This window comes from Callorhinus ursinus, unplaced genomic scaffold (assembly GCF_003265705.2).
Source record: "Callorhinus ursinus isolate GAN/ISIS: 27379988/994484 unplaced genomic scaffold, GSC_fseal_2.0 scaffold41, whole genome shotgun sequence".
NCBI lineage: Eukaryota > Metazoa > Chordata > Mammalia > Carnivora > Otariidae > Callorhinus > Callorhinus ursinus.
Window position 1 is genome coordinate 9,940,765 of NW_027397103.1, and position 21,084 is coordinate 9,961,848.

At 47.8% G+C, this 21,084-nt stretch overlaps 1 protein-coding gene across 4 annotated transcripts in view; it reads right to left on the bottom strand.

Moving 5' to 3' along the window:
• CCDC63 (coiled-coil domain containing 63) overlaps window positions 1–18,651 on the bottom strand; it is a 48,003-nt gene extending 29,352 nt beyond the window's left edge. For 3 of the 4 annotated variants that reach the window (XM_073880952.1, XM_025889773.2, XM_073880954.1), the window contains exons 1-7: window positions 18,535–18,651; window positions 14,477–14,566; window positions 13,932–14,101; window positions 11,115–11,304; window positions 4,905–5,024; window positions 1,311–1,492; window positions 266–447 (exon numbers count right to left, since the gene is read on the bottom strand). In XM_073880952.1, coding sequence (XP_073737053.1) covers window positions 266–447; window positions 1,311–1,492; window positions 4,905–5,024; window positions 11,115–11,304; window positions 13,932–14,101; window positions 14,477–14,485 — 853 coding nt within the window. In that variant the 5' untranslated portion in view covers window positions 14,486–14,566; window positions 18,535–18,651. The remainder of the gene's footprint in view (window positions 1–265; window positions 448–1,310; window positions 1,493–4,904; window positions 5,025–11,114; window positions 11,305–13,931; window positions 14,102–14,476; window positions 14,567–18,534) is intronic. The other variant, XM_073880953.1, reaches the window with a different exon arrangement.
• Window positions 18,652–21,084: the final 2,433 nt, after the last annotated feature.

Consider the following 21,084-nt stretch of genomic DNA (forward strand, 5'->3'; position numbering starts at 1 on the left):
GATTGGCAGATAAAATACAGGCTGCCCAGTTAAATTTGAATTTCAGACGAACCGTGTCTTTTTTTCAAGTATCATCATGTCCTAATTGCCGATAACCAACAAATAACTTTTTATTTCATTTAAAAAATTTATTCACTGTTTATCTAAAATTTAAATTTAACTAGACATCTTATAATGTTATTTGCTAAATTTGGCAACCCTCCTCCAGAAGGCCTTGGGCCGCCTCAGTTGAGAGGGAGCCAGAAAGAATGCCTGGAGAGTGTACCTTCTTCCTTTTTGGCCTGCTCCTCGAACTCCAGACGGTCATTCAGCTTGATAAGCAAGAAGGACTTGAGCTTGGTCTCGTGGGCATAGACACGCTCCAGCTCTCGGATCTCCAGGTTGTACTGAGAAATGTCCTTCTGCTGGCGGTCCTTCATGGCGGCCATTCGCGCCATGGCTCCCAGCCTGAGCAAGATGGTACAGGCTCTGAGGGCACGGAGGCTCCCCTCTCACCCTCCCCTCTCCCTGCCAGACCAGAGGGACTTGCTGCCAGTGACCATCACTTCTCTTACACACGGAGGCTCTGGGAGCAGATGAACAGCCCTCCTTACCTGAATGACAGGAGCTGCCAGCTCTAGACCATCCCCAGGAACAGATCGTTCTATCATCATCATCGCCACCACCATGACCACAGCCACGACCACCATCATCATCACCACCATTGCCATCACCACCACCACCACCATCACCTCCACCACCACCACCACCTCATCATTATCAGCACTTGTCAATTACTGTGGCCCAGCCAGTCCTTATATACATATACTATTTAATTCTCACTAACCCCCAAAGCGGTCCTATAATAATAGTGATGGAGCCAGGATTCAAACCCCGATCTCTCCAACTCCAAAACCTATGCTCTTCACAACCCAACTATATGCCTCTTGCCCCTACGAGTGTGAGGCCAGGAGATAACCCAGAGTGAGAGACCCCAGGACTAGAGGCTGGGGCACCCAGAGGAGACGGCATAGCAGAGAGGTTTGAATCTCAGCCCTACCACATCCGCCGTTTACCTAGCTCTCAGGTTGAGTATTTCGGCAGCTTTAAGCCTTCGTATCCTGGTCTGTAATAAAATAGGGATATAACCCCTGGGGCAGTTGTGAGGGTTGAAATAATACTCAGAGCACCTAGCATCATGCTGGGCACACAGTCAGTGCTCAGAGTGATGATGATCATTTAAGATCCCTCGAGACATAAAGCCCAGGGGCAGAGGTGCTCAGCAGGGGGCCAAGAGACATCTCTGCCCCTAGGGTCTCCACCCAGCCCACCTCTGCTCATAGGCCTGGGCAGATTGCTCGATGGCCACATTCATGGTTTTCTTCTGCATCAACAAGCAGTGCTGGAGCTGTTGGTACACATTGTCGTAAGCAGCCTTCTCGTACCGCAGGTCCTCAATCTCCTTCCGGAGCTTAGCATTGGCGGTCAGCATCTTGTCAAAGTGCACAGTGACCTGTGGGCAGGGCTGTGCTTCAAAACTGAGCTCACTCCTGGGGCACGAGACAGGCTTCCAGAAGGCAGCCAGAGGGTGGGGAAGTCTCTCCCACCCTCTGGCCGCAGGTCCACAGCACAGCGGCTGAAGTGCTGGGTGAGAGGCTTGAGTTGGTCACCAAAGGGCTAAGTGGTCTTGTGCAAGGTTCTTCCCCCCACCCCCCAGCCCCTGAATTTTAAATGTCTCAAGCTCTTTTATACCTAACTTCCAGTTTTTAGCAATGGCAGGGGAGAGAGGAAAAGGTAAACAGGAAAAAACACCATAAGGAAACAATCAGCCAAATCCAGAAGGTAGAACTTTCTGTATCACATTCCTTGAAGACTCAGACTCTTCAACAGGTTGATGGCCGGGAAAAGTTGTAGAGCACTGTTTTGGGACTGGATGATTCTTTGTGGTGGGGAGTTGTCCTGTGCTTTGGGGTGTTAATGAAGTAATCCCTGCTTTCTACCTACTGAATGCCAGCAGCACAGCCCCCAACCCAGCTGTGACAACCAAAAATGTCTCTTTTTGGAGACAATGTCCCTTTGGGGGCAAAATCATCTCTGCTTAAGAACCACTGCTGTCGACTAAAGAAATTTAAGAGACCTAACCATCAGGTAGAAACTTGATTGGCTCCAACTTTACAAAGACACTTTGGGGCCAGCCAGAGAAATTTTAATGTGGGCAATGTTAAGGAAATGGTATTAATTTTGTAAGGTGTGATATGATTTGGTGGCTATGAAGAAAATGTTTGATTTTTAGAGATGCAAATAGAAGTATTTAGGGGTGAAATAGCAAGATGTCTGTAATTTACCTTAAAATACTTCAGGGGAAAGAAGGGTGAAACAAATATAGTAAAATGTTACCAATGATTAAATCTAAGTGATAGGTATGTGGGTGTTCATTATTTTATTCCCTCCACCTTTCTGCACATCTTAATAAATTTATCTTAATAAAAAAAGTTTTTTATGCAAAGTGCTCCCATAGACACTGAAAAGAAACAATGACAGAAAATATTCCCAATGGATATAAGGCAGATTTGATCAGAGGTTTTCAAAGCATGTTCTAAGAAACTTTAGGTTTCTGTAAGGCTGAGAAGGGGGAAAGCAAGGGAGACCACCAGGATGCAAAATTTAAGAAGGTACTCACTCTCCCAGAGTCAACCCTGCATTTCCATGAGCCTAAGAGTGAGTGCCTCCTTCAGTTTTGCATCCTGGGCTCTTTACTTGCCTCACCCTAGTCCTGGCCCTGGGTTCCTCTGTAGGATGTGTCAGTGGCCACCACACAAGGGAAGGAAATCCAGGAACAGAGTCATTCTTATTCTTTCTGGGCCTTCCACTTACCCTTAAGAAGATATTGGTTATCAGTCATTTGTACTTTAGTGTGAATTTTACTCCAGGGCTGTTGACATGCTACCCATCCTCTAATTGTGGGATAAAAATGGGAGGACTTTCAGGCCCCACTGAGTAAGTGGGGGAGGCTTTAGGGTCATGGGGTATTCTGGGACCCTGAAATAACCTTTAGAGATAGCTACCTAATCTACTAAAAGGCACAGCCAGACCTGGTCAGGGAAGAAGGGAAAGGGGACCCGTTTGAGAAGTAAAGAAGCAGCACTCCTCTCAGAAATGAAAGAGGGGACATTACTATAGACCTTACAGAAATAAAAAGAATTATAAGGCAATGTACTAAGAAAACTGTAAAACGACAAATTAGGATAACTTAGATGAAATGGACAAATTCCTAGAAAGAAACAAACTACCGAATTGACTCAGGAAGAAATAGAAACTCTGAATAGATCTATTATAAAAAAGCAGACCTCTATAGACATGTCATCATTAAATCATGCATGCGTTCATTCATTCATTCATTCATTCAATCAACAGATGTTTGCCAAGTACCTACTCCAAGCCTCACACTGTGCTGGGCATTAATGATTCTTAACCAAGGGAGCTTCAGTTTCACTGGGGTTGTTAATAGAGCAGATGCCTGGGTCTAAGCCTTACAGGTTCGGATTCAAAACCAGTGAGTCTAAAGAATTACAGATTCTGACTCAAAACCAGGAATCTGCATTTTAACACACATCCTAGACCTTCTGAGGCATGGGTGCAAATCACTGTGTGTAGGTATTAAGGACATGGCCCTGCCTTCAGTCCACTTCCAGGTTACTGGGGAGACAGAGATCAGATCCAATTAACTTCAACCATCCCTGATTAAAGCCTGGGGGTCAGAGTTTGGGGGAAGCTAAGAGCTTTGTATAGTGAGGCACTGACAGGCTTCCCTCCAAATCAATTCACTTGCCCTCTCTCCTGGCTTATGTTGTGGGAACTGTAATTTCACAAGTCAGACTGGAACGTGTTTGTATGTGCTCAGCATTCTTTCTTCCTTTCTTTTTGCTTTTTACCACTTCTTCTCAGCTCTCAGTCCACATTGTTGGATAGGGCTGTCCTCTCTTGACTTGGGGGAGGGGGGAGTAATCCAAGGGTAGTCATGTGACTCAAGTCCATGTATTCCATTCTTCTGAGCACAGTGATTGGTTGAGGGATGGGCACTTGTCCCGAGACGGCCCAATGGGAACCCTCCCTGGGACTTGTGATTGAACTCTTAGAAAAGAGATAGTCCTTTTCTGCTGGTGGTTGTTCACACTGGGGGCAGCCCAAGAATGAAGCCATTTCCACCCAAAGGAGAGATGGACAGAGAAAGTAACCTCAAGACATGTTTGGAGCACCTGGATCCAGCTATGCCTGAAGGTGGATACTGAATTTTTTGCCCCTGATTTTTTCAGTTCTATGGCCAATCTATTCTCTTTTTTGTGTAAGTCAGTTTGTAATTTAGAGAATCCTCCTTAATGCAAAAGGTCACTATAAATTGAAAGTGATTAGGAAACACCACTTTTCTCTTTATCAAGTTATACATGTCTATGCTGAATATTTCCTAGAGACAATATCCACAACAACCAAAAAGCACTAGGTCTAATAGAGGCGTGAGCAGATCGCAATGGGGGAAGAAGGTCTCACTAATTCTGCTTGCTGAAGGGTAATATTTGAGCTGCTTCTTAAAAATAAGCAAGAGTTTTTAAGTCAAGGCACTAAAAATAGGCATCCCAGGAGGGGTGGGGGATTGGAATAGAGGGGGTGGGGGCAAGAGCATGGTGCATAAAGTGCAGAGAGCAAGAAGGCGAAAGGCACCTTGGGTAACAATGGAACAGAGTGGGTGGAGCAGGGTGGGTGGTAAGTCTAAAAGGCTGCCTGGCTTATGTGAACACCACTGGTTCACCTTCTCCTGAGTCAACGAACAAGATGCGTAGGTTCTGCTAAAGGCTCCATAGACATCATTCTCTACTCTGAGCAAGAGAAGGAAGAGCTGTTTGCAAAGCTGCAGAGAACCCCTTACGTACAAGATTCAAACGGGCTTCCAGAACATGGATCTGCTTCTGCAGTTTCCGAGGGTCATTGGCTTCCCGTATCTTTGTGAAGATCTGTTTTTGGTTTATAATTTTTTTTTCCATCTGAACAATCTGGAAAAAAAGAAAGGAGAGAGAGAGAGAGAGAACCCCCAGCTGTGTTAAATTAATATCTGTACAGGTACAAATTTTACAGTTCACTAACGTAAGCGTGCTAAAATAAAAACTGCAATGTTCTTTCTTTTCCTATCAATAGAATTTTATTTTATTTATTTTTTTTAAGATTTTATTTATTTATTTGACAGAGACAGACACGGCGAGAGCAGGAACACAAGCAGCGGGAGCGGGAGAGGGAGAAGCGGGCTTCCCCCCGAGGAGGGAGCCCCATGTGGCACTCGATCCCAGGACCCTGGGATCATGACCTGAGCCGAAGGCAGACGCTTAACGACTGAGCCACCCAGGTGCCCTATCAGTAGAATTTTAATTTCTTTCTTGAATGCATGCTCAACTCAACTTAATCTTAGCCAGTTTGGGGTAAAATGAGGCAATTTAGAGGTTTTGCTTTATCTGTGCTTGTGAATTTCACTCACCTTTTGGTTCAAGCTTCTTTTGGTTGGGTTTCACATCCCCTGTGGCCAAAAGCATTCCTAACACACCATGCACTTAGGATAATTGATTCTGACTTCAAATAAGTGAAATACACTCTTGCCATGGCTGGCAGGAAAGAATTTGGGTGTTTTTTCCTACCCTGGTAGCTCCGGCCAAGTTCTCCAAACCCAAACACACCCACCATCACCTTCCCAGAGAACTCATTCTATAGTTTTTCATACAAGTACCAGTGGATCAGGTCATTTCCTCACACCGCCAACAGTGTGCGTAACCAACCCGCCATATGGCTTCAGCCCACACCCAGGCAGACATCCATCCAACCTGCCCAATAGTTAGCCCCATCTCGAAGCAGCTGGCTAGTGCTAAATCCTAGCAGGTTCTAGAGAAGTTTATAGAACTATTACCTGAAGACAAGTGCCTGTAAAGAGTGGTGAGTGCCAGGTCCTAATGTGTCAGAGGTACCTTATCTTCTTAGGATTTGGGGTGAGACTAAGCTCTGAGGCTTTGTTTTGGAACCCTGGTGGGTGAAGGGTGGGGACACTGTCATTTTAAGCAATTTGATATGTCCCTGTTTGTCTGGAGGTAGTAGCTTGAATTCACAGTCTGAAGCCCAGCTCCTGTTCTGGAATGGAGAAGTTCCACATGAGGCAGGTTAAATGCTTGGTGTAATGAAATATAAAGTTTGTCAGCTACATGGAGGTTGCTTCCAGCTGGGAGCAAGGCACCCCTGTGCTGAGCTTGGGCTGATGAATTCTGGGAGCAGTCTCCTCTGGGGTCCTGTGTTAGCATCCCTGAGATTTAGTTTCCTTTGTTTATCCCCAAACCTCCAGGAAGTCTATACAGCACAGTCTCAGCTATGACCATGGAACACTGAGAGAAAAATCTATACTAGAGTTTGCAAACTATGGCCAAGCAGGTGACATAAAAGAGTAAAGTGGATGCACTATAAGACAATACAGGATGGTAGAGAGTATAGAAAACTAGAGGACACACACCCTGCCTTAAGGGGCAGCAGCTTATATGATGCGACTACAAATTATAGAAAGTGCAACTAAACAGAGGCTTTTTAAAGATTTATTTATTTATTTTAGAGAGAGTGCATGCGTGAGTTGGGGGGAGGGGAAGAGGGAGAAAGAATCCTAAGCAGACTCCCCCCTGAGCACAGAGCCCTCTGAGGGGTTCAATCTCACAACCCTGAGATCATGACCTGAGCTGCAAGAGTCAGATGCTTAACCAGCTGAGCTACCCAGGTGCCCCATGGCTTAAACAAATTATGGTTTATCTTTCTGTCCATAAAGGTTGCTGGCTTAAAGTTCAGTAACTCAGGGAAATAAATACAAGATCTCTATAATTCACCTGGCCTTTCCCTGATGGTCAAAAAATGGCTACCACAGCACCAGCCTTCACAGTCATGTTCCAGGAAGGAAGGAAGAAGAAGCAATATGGGTAAAGGGGTGGAACCTAAATCTGAAGGCAAAACTTTCCCAGATACCCCCAACAAACTTCCCCTTAAATTTTATTGTCCCCCCTTAGCTGCAAGGCAGGATGGGAAACATAACTCTTCAGGAGTCTGTTAGGAAGAAGTAGAGAGTGGCTAAATAGCTCTTGTGTCACCACAACACTATTTAGGTACAGTTGCCCCTTGGAAAATCAGGCCCAATGTTGCCAGATCTTTCAGTCTTTTTTTTTTTTTTTTTGAAGAGAAGCCAGATACCCACTTTTTTTTTCATGAAATTTCTCAATTTTTAACATGTTAACACTAATTAAAATAAATTTTAAACACTGAACAGGCCAAAGCCTTCATGTTGTCAGGCTCAATCTGTCCTGAAGATCACCAATTTGGTCTATACCCATATTTTAAGGTCTTGAAGGAACCACAGTAGACTGGTGAAAGATGGCTTAGGCAGCAAGAGATGCCAAGCAGAAGACAGAAGAGTGGTCCAGAGCCAGGTAGCTGGAAAAGGGGACAACAACCACAACTGTGGGGGACATGGTGGGTGGCTGACCGCCCCAACACCCATCCCACCCCAGAAGACTGATCCAAACCAACCATGGCAACTTTACCCCTTTGCCTATGATTTATTCATCAGGGATGGGCTGGACTAAACCACTTGGGGCCTCTGAATTCAGAAGGTGTGATTGCTAGAGAAGCTTCTAGAAAAAGTTTCATTTCCTAAAAAAGCGTCATAAGAAGAGACAGTCTGTCTCTTCACTTCCCTTTGCCGGTGATTGGCCTAGAAGTAGATATATGCTCTAGCCCTAGCCAATGAGGGAAAACCAGCTAGAGAGATTTTGTGAAACAGTCTCTCCCCCATAAGAGAGGCTATCATGTAAGAACCAGCCCCTCATCCCTTCTTCATGTCACTGAATGTGATGATGTGAGAAGCTACACCAGCTAAGCTTTGGCAGCCATCTTGAGACCATGAGGGGAGGGCCAACCAAGAGGATCAGAGAGAAAAAGACCAACCTATCATTGCAGAGCTACTAAAAAATCCCTGGGATGACCTTTTTCCAGATAGACATCTTACTCTGTGAGAAAAACAAACTTCTATCCTTCCAGCCACTTCTAGTCAAGAATTGCTTTACCTACAGCCCAATCTATCCTCACTGGTACATCAAGCAAGATGGCAGCTCAGATGATCAGGCATCAAGGGAACCGCTGGGTCTCACACAATCTCGTAAGGCACATGAAGACTGTGTATGAGTGATATCAGCAGCCAGGCTTTGGATCAAGTCAAGTCAGGTCCCTGTTCTACTCGGTTCTCCTGTGCTATGCACAGGCAGCCCCTCAACACAACCTCATTTCAGCCTCTCCAGACTGCAGCGTTTCCTCGTGCCCGCCCCTGAGTTGACTCAGAGACCTCAGGTTCCAGCTCCTTGACAAAGGAAGGTGTGTGTCAGCACTTCCCTTTTGCTCCTGTGATTAAATTCAGCCTCCTAGTCCCTTTGGCACCTTTGTGTCAGATGTTGTTCTTGTGACGCGGAGAGTAATTAGGCCTCTGCCCGACAGGAGACACAGCCAAGGCTGCGCCCACCGAGGAGTGCATCGCCTACGTGAGGTGCTCTCTTCAGCATAAAGGCACAGGCTTATTTGCTTTTTGAGGTCAGGCAGGGCCCGGTGAGGTCCCTGCCTCCAGGGACCTCTTGCAAGGGAGCAGCTCTGGAGTTTGTGTGGTGGGCACAGCCGCAGGGGATTCTGGGACCTGCCCACCCTGGGATGGAACTGGGCAAAGAAAATTTCTGTACAGGGCAGTGAGTGCCATATTCTTTTGAGGATCCCGAAGTAGTTGGGACACCGGGGTGGCTCCGTCGGTTAAGCGTCTGCCTTCGGCTCAGGTCATGATCCCGGGGTCCTGGGATCAAGCCCAGCATTGGGCTCCTTGCTCCGCGGAGAGTCTGCTTCTCCCTCTGCCTGCCGCTCCCTCTGCTTGTGTTCTCTCTCTCTCTCTCGGACAAATAAGTAAATAAAATCTTTTTTAAAAAGTAGCTTGCCTTTTCCTACTGTTTCTGAGGACCCACATCCCCATTTTTTTCTTCAATTTTCTGCTTTCTTCACTGTTATTGCCTTTCTCATTCATTCATATACTCATTCATCAATAATTATTAAACACCTGCTCTGTGCCAGACAACTAAGGGTATGAAGGCAATCAAGACAGTATGATGGTCCCCGACCTCAACACTAGGGCTGGAAATGAGCTACAAAGCACAGTTAGTCCTGGGAAAAGGAAGAGGTAAGGTATTTTGGACACAGACAGCAGGGGCATCTGGAGAGGAAATGAAGGGACAACCATCCGGCAGAAACAGCCTTTGGGCTGAGACCTGAAGGTTGAATAGGAGCTCCCCAGGCAGAGAAGATGGGGAAGGGCAATCCAGGCAGAGGGAACAGCAGGTGCAAAGGCCTGCAAGTGAGAGACAGCACTATGGGTTCATGAAAGTGGCCAGTGTGGACGGAACACAAAGGAGGGGGGCGCAGGAGAGAAGTTGGGAGAAGCAGGAGGGACACAAGGCAGCAGAGCTAACAAACCACATTGGGGAGTTTGGCCCTCATCTCTAGGAACAATAGGAAATTACTGAAGGGTTTGAAGCAGAGGAAAGATGGAATGAGATTTCCAGATTCTTTCAGTCAGTAAATATTTACTGAGGACCTCCTATGTGCCAGGCACTGGGACAGGCACAGGATGGGTAGAGAGGGCACCAAAACAGACATGGTCCTTGCCCTCCTAGAGGTGACAGGCTATGGACAGATGATACCTGTGTTAAAGTATAATTACCACGAGGAGAAGTGCTATGAGGGAAGTGCCATGGGGTGTCATGAAAGGAGTTAAGGGAGTGTGCTGAGATCTGGTTTGCCCCCTGAGGTTCACTCTCCACTCTGTTCCACGCACCCTGCTCTGGGTCCCATGAGGCTGACCCGGAAGGAGCCCATGAGGACTCCATTGCACTGGGAGCCCGTGGGTGAGAAGACAGAGGTTGGGGTATCTATTCCCCCTGGTTTGCTCTCTGTCTTCAGGTTCCAGAGTGTCTGCCCTGCCCACTGCGGCTAACCCTACAGTGCTTCAATGTTCCTACTCTGTGCTCACACCCTTGTAAATAGAGCCTCATAAAACTCTTCTCAAAAGTACCTTACTGAGTGTACTATTTGTTTTTGGCCAGGAACCTAAATAATGCAAGGGGGATATACTTTAAACAGGAGAAAAGGTATAGAAAAGGCCTCCCTGAGAAAGTCACATTTATGCTGAGCCATAAAGGGCAAGAAGCAGAGATCAAGGGAACATGTGCAAAGGCCCTGAGGTAAGAACAGTTTTCACATATTTGAAAAAAAAGAAGTCTTCTGCAGCTCGCTGAGAGGAGTTGAGGAAGGAATGACATGGGTTGAGGACAGAGGGGCAGGCAGGGGCTAGATCATGCAGGGCCTCTCAAGCCATAGTAAGGGATAGGACCATTAACACTGTTCAGCAAATGTCTCTAGCTCTTTGCCTTCTGGATACACGCACTTCCTAGACACTTTTGTGGATGGATAGAGTTGACTATTTGGGGGATGGGCAGTTGGGGTATATATGGATTTGGTAGACAGTTTTGAGCCTCTGGGTCATGGACAGAAGTGATGTGCCACATCCAGGCTGCAGCATTCAATTGCCAGTGTGAGACTTTGCAGAACTCTCTTTGTCTCTGTCACAACACCTGGCAATATTCAAGATGGTGGATACCCCATCAGCCTGGTCTCAGGATGAGAAGATAAAAGAGCCCACAGCCAATCCATGAGAGACATAGCATGAATGGGGAAGAAACCTTTATTGTTTTAAACCACTGAGTGGTGAGCAGGGGTGATACTTTAGCATAATCTAACCTCTCCTGACTGGCACAGTAAGGGTTTGGGAATTTACTCTAAGTGGAGTGGGGAAGTGCTGGGAAACACAGTGGAGGAATGGCCTGGGAGAGTAGGGGTCACAAGGTGGCAGAGTAAACACAGTCACCTTTAGAATATGGGGTGTCAGATCTGGCCTATGGTATCATGGGTACCCCCCTCCCCCCATTCCACCCCACCTCCTTCCCTTGCCCTGCGCTCCAGTTAACCCTCTAAGGGAAGGACCACACCTTCTCATCCAGTTCTGCCAACAGCACTTTCATTGACTTAATCAGGGCCTCATAGTCGTCCTTGGTCTGCCGCAGGAAACACAGCTCCATGTAGTTCTTCTCATTCAGATCCAAGTTCTTTGAGGACTTGATGAGACCCAAAAGCAGAGTGATCTCTTCCTGCTCTCCTTGCAGGGCCTTGATTTCCTTGCTGTGGGAAAAGCAGCGCGTGATTAGCCCTGAACCGCCGAGTTTACCTTGCTCTGCCGCTCCAGGCTCCTTAGCGCTTGCAAGGAGACACAGAGAGGTACCACCCACCCCGGCAGGTGGCTGGGGCGGGGCGGGGTGGGGGGTGGTCTAGGTCCGGAACTCTGACCGCCTGCAACTCCACGGCTCCGCCCCCTCGCTAGGGGGCCTTTTCTTCTTAGGGAACAATTTGCAGCCGTGCCTGTCAAAACCCATTACCTAGACGGGGGGGGGGGGGGGGGGGGGGGGGGGAGGTCCTCTCCTTTGCCAGCAGTTCACGGGCATCTGTCTGATTTTGCTGACTTTCTTTCCAGACTTTACAGCCAATTATCTCTGGTAATGAGAGGCAAGCCCATCAGGCAGGCATTTTCAATTTCGCATCAACACAGAGATGCGCAGTAACCTCCAACCTCCCCAGTTTCCCTACGCAGGGTGCTAATGATTTATTAAATCAGCTGACAGGAGTCTCCTCTCCATCCCTCTTCCTACTCTGGAGAGGAGAGGGGTCGGAGTGTGGACAAACAGGGCTTTTGAAAAGAAAAAAGGCTCAGGAGACGGCAACTGAACAACGGGAAATGGCGCAGAGGCCGAGTTTCTGGCAAAGTCTGGGCACCCAACGCCCTGGGCAGTGCAGTCTGCAGACTCCATATCCTTTGGCAGCTTGGAGAAATGCAGAAGCTCAGCCCCAACCCAGGACCTATTGAATCAGAATCTGCTTTGTGACAAGATCCTCAAGTCACGCATATGCACATTTTTTTAAAGATTTTATTTATTTATTTGAGTGAGGGAGAGAGAGAGAGCACAGAGGGAGAAGGAGAAGGAGACTCCCTGCTGAACAGGGAGCTCAATTTAGGGCCAGATCCCAGGACCCCGGGATCATGACCTGAGCCAAAGGCAGATGCTTAACCGACTGAGGCCCCCAGGTGCCCATGTCCAGTAGAATTTCTGTAATTATGGGAATGTTCTCTATCTACTGTACGATAGCATCCACCAGGCACCAAGACTATTGAGCACTTGAAATGTGGCTAGTGCAACTGAAGAACTGAACTTGTAATGTTCTTTCATCAGCTACAAATGTAAATAGCCCCATGTGGGAGTGTACCCCTAATCCTAGAGCTACTTGTCTTCTAAACCTGGCAGCTGGGACCTTTCTCCCCCTCTTAAGCCACTCTTGGGAGGGGGTCTTTGTTAGGGTGGAGAGAAAAAAAGCACAAGAGTCCACCAAAGTTGGGAGTTCAGAGGACTCGGTAAAAGCAAAAGGAAGGTTTGTCTGTCTCATCAGCAGGGCTGGGACTGGGAGTGAGGTGCTCCCAACTCTAAGGAGGCCCTCACTCTCAGGGGGTTCAGGTGCAGGACAAGCACTGAGGAAAAAGTGTCTCCTTAAATATTGAATGCTAGGCACCTCACTCAGCTCATCTCAGTCCTGGCCCCTGTTTACAAGTGTTTCACTTGAAGAATCTGAGATCTCCACTTTTCCACCCCCTCCCCTTCAGGTCCATCACGGTGAAACCAGATCAAATGGACTGGGGTAAAAGTAGGATGAAGGGTAAGATTCACAAAAAACTGTCAGAGACCCACCAGGAAGGAGGCTTTTCCTGATGCCCACCAGAGGTAGGCTCTGAATCAGGGCTGCCAGGTACAGATGTGCAGGTTGTGGACTGCACTGTCCAAGGGAGCTCTGTCTGCTTGAAAAGCAATAATTGATTTCTTGACTTACTATACTTTCCCAGGAGACGCTTCATCTTGGTCGAACAAAATCCCTACGTGATGACAGTGTTTCCAACAGATGGCAGTAAAGTGTCTTGAGAAAGGGTGCTTTTTCTAATTCACATGAAGATCCCATATGGACTGTCTGTGTTAAATCCACAGAAACTCTGAACCGTCCCGCTTCCCCTATCCTCTGAACTTCACATAATATCAAACAGTAAGATTTTCTTTCTAATAATGGGCAGTTTCTGCCTGTATAAACGTTATGGAGGTAGCTAAGGAATTACATTCCTTTGGAGGGAATCTAAGGATATTTGTTTATTCAACCCCAGGGAACACTTTTCTATTGTCTAAAAAAGCTATCCACATCATAATTTCTAGGACAACCCAATTGCAAATATTTGATCTTGCAGATCCCATAAGGACGTATAGCAGGAAACATATTTTGGGATAGCCACAGCCTGGTGATTTCCCCTTCTCTGGGAACTCCCCCAACCGGGTTGCTAGAACCCTGCGAGTGACACTCAAGAACCGTTTTGGATCCTAAGGCTCAGTCCCCGCCCCTTGGCCACAGCTGATTGGACCAGGACCAGGATTAGACACCTGACCCAAGCTAAGCCAATCAGATTCCCCCTTTCCTGGGCTTTTGGGATTAGAATTGATTCATGGGGGCCTCTTGGTGTGGTGCTCCCACTTGGAGTCCTGGTGACAGCCTGGATTCTGAGAATAAATATCCCCGGCTACTGAAGCTATCCCACCTAGGTACCCAGTATGGGTTTAGAATGGGGTCCCTGCTCAGAGGCCACATAAGAAGGCACACCGCGTGAAACCAAATCCAAAGTTTTCTCCAAGTTCACTCAGTATAATACTCTGACCATGGCTTACTGCTGGTTCGAGATCTTCTGCTCGGAGCGGAAGTTAAAGGACTTCCGACTTTCAACCATCTTCCTGAACTGCTGCCTCAGCTTCCGAAGCTCAGCCTCAGCCAGCTGCTCTTTGACCTTCTCCGAAAGTTCCTGGATGGTTTCAGAGCTTTTTCTCCTGTGCTTCTTTGACTGGGTGAGATAGGGGGAGGCATTGAGCAACGGGTTAGGTGACCAGAGAAGCCTACATTTCAGCTCAAGGGCAGAGGTCAGGAAAATGTCTAGGGGCAGGGCTAGAGGTGGAAGAACACCCTTGGGTGATGTCAACTGCTTATCTGTTACATGGAAAACCTGCTCTGTGTTGCCAGGGTAGAGAGGATGCTGGGCCTCATTATTTCATACTGAAAGGCAGCCTTGCTGTGTGACCTTGGGTGAATCACTTAACGTTTCTGAGCCTCCAGTCTCTCATCTATAAAATGGGTGCACATAGATTTGTTGTCAGGATTAGATGAGCTAATATGTGCCTAGCCCACAGTAAGCGTTCCATACACAGGAGCTAATACCTACCATCGGCATCTTGAAGGAATTGTGTTTCGCTATGCTCAGACACCAGGGAGGTCAAAGCCAGTGAGTGCTCTTCTCTCTCTCTGCAATGTCCTGTCCACAGCGGCAAAAGGAAGACAATGTGTGAGCCACCCGGCTGGCAGTGTGGGGCCCAGAGGCACCTTCTCCCTTACCCCCCGCTTCAGTCCCTTCCTCCTCCCACCACTTTGGCGCATGTGGAGGACACGGCAGATGGCTGCCCGGGTGTGAGAAGAGCCTTCTTCTTCTTCTTCTTCTTCTTTTTTTTTTAATAAGCAATGTTTGCCTGAAAACTGTTCCTCTCACAATTTATTATTAGGAGCCAGGCAGATGGTTTGGCACGTTGGTTACCCTCCTGCCTCCTGTGTTCCCAAAGAAGAGGGGGCAAATGGCATCAGGGCGATGTGTCCTCTGATGGGGTTAAAATGCAATTAGTCCAACCTCAGCTTCAGCTAAGGCTAGAACACACACATACAGCTGCCTTTTAAAGCAGGAGCCACTGGTACCAAGAGGCACTTCATCAAGTCATAACTTGAACTTCATCTGGCCTACATATTCAGAGGAGAAGATAACAATGTTAACCCTACAAGACCCAGAGGGCTGTGAGATCCACTGCACCCGGACTCCCAGACTTCAAGGGCTAGAATCCTAAAGCAGAAACTTCTAGTTTTGCCACCCATTGAGGGGTCCTGCAGTCCAGTGGTTTAAAGTATTAGTTATGTCGTGGAGCCTGTATTTTATTTAAGAGAAAGAGACAGCGAGAGAGGGAGCACAAGCAGGGGGCGTGGGAGAGGGAGAAGCAGGCTTCCCGCGGAGCAGGGAGCCTGACGCGGGGCTCGATCCCAGGACCGTGGGACCACGACCTGAGCCGAAGGCAGACGCTTAACGATTGAGCCACCCAGGCGCCCCTAAATAAAATCTTTAAAAAAAATAAAGTATTAGTTGTGTCAATCATCAGATCTCGACAAATTTCCTCCTCCTCCACTTACTAACCTTGGGCAAGTCATTTCCGTTCTCTGGGCCTCATTTCCTCCTCTGGAAAATAGGAGAAGTTCTAGAAGGCACCTCACAGGTTGGGAAGCCTTAAGGCACCTCACTGAGCCTGGCACATAGTAAGTGCTCAGTGAACAGGGGCTAGTATGATATGGTATTGTATGGGTTGTTTCATCTGATGAAGGTCCAGGCTAAGAACCGTTTGTGAAGGCTGGAGGAGTGTGCAGCATTCCTCTAACTCCTGGTCACAACATCTGGATTTGTTTTGGGAAACCACCCAGTTATGTTTTTCTCCCTGGGACTGACCCCACCCCTCCTTATCGGATCGGAGCATGTGATTCTGGAAGGGCCAATCAGAGTGCCAGATCCCTAGCTGATCTGCATAATTCCACCCCCCACAACCCTCTCCCCTCCAACTCCTGCCAGTGTGATCATGTCAGGGATGGGAACGTAACCCTGACTTGTCCCAGCAGAGTGAATAGTGGGGTTTAATCTTGAACACTCAGAAGAGAGGGACTTCGTTTCCTGCTGCTCTTGAGCCTACCGAATGAGGTAGGGAGTGGCTGGCAACCTTCTTGCCTCTGCAGGGAGCCTGAGAATAAAGCTAACATGGAGAAGACAAAATGGTGAGAGACTGAAACTTGGGGACATCATCCAAACCCCTGGACTTAACCAAGCCTGAAGATACCTCTGGGTCATGTCCAGTCACATGAATCAACATATTCTCTCTCTTTTTTTAAGATTTTATTTATGTATTTGAGAGAAAGAATGAGAGAGAGAGCACATGAGAGGGAGGAGGGTCAGAGGGAGAAGCAGACTCCCTGCCGAGCAGGGAGCCCGATGCGGGACTCGATTCCGGGACTCCAGGATCATGACCTGAGCCGAAGGCAGTCGCTTAACCAACTGAGCCACCCATGCGCCCCGCAACATATTCTCTCAAAACAATCTGAGAGGAGTTTTCTATCATTTGTAACCAAATGAGTTCTCATGCCCGAAGTGCTTAGATCCATTTAGCACACACACTAAGCCCCTACTGAGTGCTAAACATTTTAGGGAACGCAGTGGTAAGTCAGCCTTCAAGGTGGTATGAATTCTGTCCAGGGTAAAATTGTGGAAAAGAAGGAGGTAAATTTTAACTTGGGTTTTGAAGGATGAATAGGAGTTCAACAAGCAGGGAAGAAAAGTGGGTAGAATTCTGGGTAGAGAGAACTGCCTGGGCAAAGGCTGAGAGGCAAGTGGATGAAAGGAGCATTCAGAGAATGGTGTGTGATCTAGTGTAGGTGGCAGCATCCAGTGGGAAGTGAATGGCAAAGAAGTCTGGATGTTCCTTAAAAGCAAGAAAGCAATAAGATCAGTGTGTAAGAGAGCTCAAGGTGGGGGTACAGGCTGTAGCAGGATTTACTTGACTGATAAGGTTTAGGCAAAAGATACTCACTTTGGGACCTCTTTCTACTCGAGAGTTTTATGCAGCTCTAATTTCATATTGCCCGGGAGCTTTTCTATGTTCAAGAGCTCTTCTGGACTTCCGTGGATCTGTGATATACCTTATACCTTTCTAAAAGCAGGACTCAAGTAAACCTGACAATCACTGACGGTGTGATTCTACCTCTCTGAGCCTTAGTCTCCTCATCTGTAGAATGGGGATACTCACACCCACCTCTTAGCATAAACTAATGTTTATAAAGCTCTTAGCACACTGCCTAGCACATAACAGGTGTTTGATGAACGTACCTTGTTTGTGAATCAGGATTGTCAAGTATCAGTTTATCTTGCCCTTGAGTTATTTGGTTGTGTTTTGTGTTTTTCCCCAGGGGGTGGAGGCACCATCAGCTTCCCACATTTTTGCTGATACCCACTCACACACACAGAGCCAGTCTCCCCCTGGGCTCTCTCCAGCTTCCAGACACCAACATAGGCCTGTCTCTGTCTGTGCCCACGGGGCTGGGCTCATTCTGTTCCCTACAGAGAGATTCACCCCCATTCTCACAGCCGGGCCTTCAGAGCCCCACCAGTATCCTGGCCCCTGGCTCACCACCTTCTCATTCCAGGGTTTCAAACTTGATGCCTACGGGCAGGTTCAACCTACCTTCCGTCCTGTTTATGAATCAGTGTTTTAAAATGTGAATGTCGGCAGTGTACTGACTCTCCTGGCTACAGACTTCCCTGCTCCCTAGTACCTACCTAACTCCTCTCTCCAATTCCCACATTCCCTGCAACTGCCTGGAGCTAGCAGGAATTTGAGTTTGCAATTCCAGAGCGGAAACTCAAAGCCTGCCCTCAGGCACATGCCCTCCGGTGCTCTGGGGCTCCGTCCCTCCGCTACAGTATCTCTATAGTCTTGGGGCATAGGGTAAGCTCTTAGCAAATAGTGTTTGAATGAATGAAGAGATCACCTTTACCAACTAACATTTAATTAGCTGGGGTAGGAAGGCAGGTTCCTCCTCTGCGGCTGAATGTTCACAATCTGCCATTAAAGGAAAAGCCAGACTCACGACTACGTGGATTATAAAAATGCCAGGTCTGAGAGAGGAGCCTGTAAAACCTGAACCAAGGCTGCCTAACCTGGTAGTACGTTAAAGATATGCTTGGGGTGCTAGCCAAGTAGGGGTACAGAAACACAAAAAAATTATTTTTTAAAGATGGGATCTTTTGGGGGCGCCTGAGTGGTTCAGTTGGTTAAGCGACTGCCTTCGACTGAGGTCATGATCCTGGGGTCTTGGGATCGAGCCCCACATCCGGCTCCCTGCTCCGCGGGAAGCCTGCTTCTCCCTCTCCCGCTCCCCCTGCTTGTTTTCCCTCTCTCGCTGTCTCTCTCTGTCAATGAAATGAATAAATAAAATCATTTATTAAAATGGGATCTCTTGGGGTGAAATGGAAGTTTCTTGGACTTTCTTGAAGTTGTTTTACACATTGTAATTTATTTGTGTTTAATTGAGGGGGCTTACGATATTTTCCAGGTTTAGGGCCTCTTAAAGGAAATGGGCGAGGGGCCTCCACCAGCAGGGGGAGCTGTGGAGCAGCAAGCGCGGCCGTCAGGGCGTGAAACTTACCCGGGGCACTCAGCCCCCGCGGCGGGTCCGACCCCCGCGGCGGGTCCGACGACGGCACCAAGACCAGGGCTTGCTGCGCGGCCCCGCTGCACCCACCCCCAGCCCCGCGTCTGGGAGTTCTCGGACCCCTGGAACGGGCGCCTTTGTGACCTGCACAGACAGGCGTTCTCCCCTGGAAGGCGCTGGAAGAAGACCCAAGCGAAGGCGAGAACGCGGAGCGTGGGGGAGCGACACACCTCTCAGCGGCCCCTTCCCGGAGTAGCGCCCCTCACGATACTCAGTAACAGCCCCTCACAGCGCCACTCAGCTGCCACCTCAGGTGCTCCCACATCGCTGGCATCTGCATTCACGCTCTCCTCACTCGGGCTCTCACAGCCCCGCATCCCTACCGCAGCCACGCTGGGTACACCCTCGACACGCACTAAAAAGGACCCATTTCTTCCTGCTCTGCAAAACAAGAGAGAAACAATTTAAGACAAAAAAGAACTTCACCCGTGCGGGGGAACTGGCCCGTCATTTTTCTTCAGGAGGACCCACACCCACCCTCTGTGAGCATGACACAGGGAACCCTGGCCTGACCCAGGTCACCAGTGACTCCTGGCAGGAGCATTTGTTACAGGCCGAATGCCGTCTGGTAGTTTAAAGATAAACATTTTTCAAACACAAGCTGACCACTTCTTGTGGGGCTAAATTCAAGAAGCAGCCACATTGCTCAAGAAAAGGTTGGGGGTACTGGTTTCCTAGGGTAATCTTGATTCCATGTGATTTCTACTTTCCCTGCTAGGCCCTGGAATAATTGTAGCTCAGCCACACTAAGATCTCCATTCTCTTATCCCTGAACTCTCGGGACGGGATGTGTTTTAGAACTTACCATATTTTTGGTTTCAGAAAGATAATAAGGTGCACAAGGAAACATGTTGTCCCTGATGTTGCTGGCAGCCACGCTGTAACCATGAGGAAAGTTAGTGCAATGGTATATCATGTATGGGGTTTGGGCAACACGTCATAACCAGACACATTAACATTTCTGCAAGGAAACATGAATATTCATGCCAGGTAGAATAAAGATTTTGAGCAGCCTCGTGTCAGGCCTTGATGATTCACATGAAGTGTTTTGGGGCGTGTTCCCATCCTCATTTTACAGATGAGGAAACAGTCTTGAAGAAACAGAATGACTGTTGCAGTAAGTGGAGAAGCCAGGATTGGAATCCAGGACTGTCTGTCTCGGGGGCAACCCTGAGTGAAACCACAGCCCCACACCCTAGCAGCTCTTCTGGAAGCAAACAGCTACCATCTCTTTGGTATTTAAAGGGCCACCGTAGCCCTCAGCTCCATACATAGCCTAGTGACTCACACATTTCAAGTGTCAGCGACTGAAAAGTGATTAAGTTCAATTAGGTTCAGGGCTTGTTAAGAATAGGCTAGAATAGGCTCTCCTCAGCAGAATTTACTCTCCCTGCCTTTATGGGCACAGATCTCAGCAGCCCCCATGCAGAGAAGTGTGAGGCTTTTTAAATTAGAACCTGCCAGAATTGATTCTGCTAAAGGGATCTTCAGCTCCATCAGCAGGGCTTGGAGCAGAGTGAGAAGCCAGCTTGCCAAAGCAATGAGCCAGCGGTGAGAAATGTTGGCGATAACAGAGTCCACAGAATGGAGGAGGAAATTAGAATCAAGCTGCAGAGGAGCTGGGCAAAGGCATTTGGCTACAGACCAGGAAGCTGATTGTCCAAATGACTCTTTGGCTACAAGGATCAGAAATCCACTCAAAATAGTCCAAAATGAATTTTTTTTCCTTCTCCAGCATCTGTTACCCCTTCTTCCTCCCTAGCAGATCCCAATTTGTTCAGGTAACCAGCCCCTCCCATTCAGCTGACTGAAGTTGATTTGCACTTGTATCTCCAGGGTAGATCTCTATTACCCTTAGCCAAGCCTTTCCATCCTCCTTGCCAATGATTGGACCAGGAACACAAATGCAAGCCAATCACGGCATAGCATTCTCCTGGAGCCTGCAAGGCGGTCAAGAATAGGTACAAAACTGACAGTGGCCTAATCAGACAGAAAGGAAGTATTTATAGTCCGAGGTTGGAGGGGGAAATGCTTTTTCTAGCTCCGTGGCTGGGAACAGGAGGAGTGTTGCCCTTGTTGTTGATGGCCCCTCTCATAACCATGAGAGAAACCAGTGTGAGATCAAAGCCAACACACGATGGAGGGAAGCGCCTAGAACTGTGATTATACCATGCCTGAAATCCACCTTGGCTCTGTACTTCCTGTTGTAAAAATTCATAAATTTTCTTACTGCAGCCAAAATCATGCTAAATTATAGGAATACCAGGGTTATTGTGTTTGAACTGGAGACACATCCCCATGAAGAACAAGAACTAAGAACTAGAGAGCTATCAGAAACCAAATCAGCTCTTCTCTCCAACTCTGTCTTTCAAGCTACCTGGTCTCGCAAACTGACCTCTTGTTTTTATTTTTATTTATGTATTTTTTAAAGTAAACTTTAACCCCAACATGGGGCTTGAACTCACAACCCCGAGATCAAGAGTT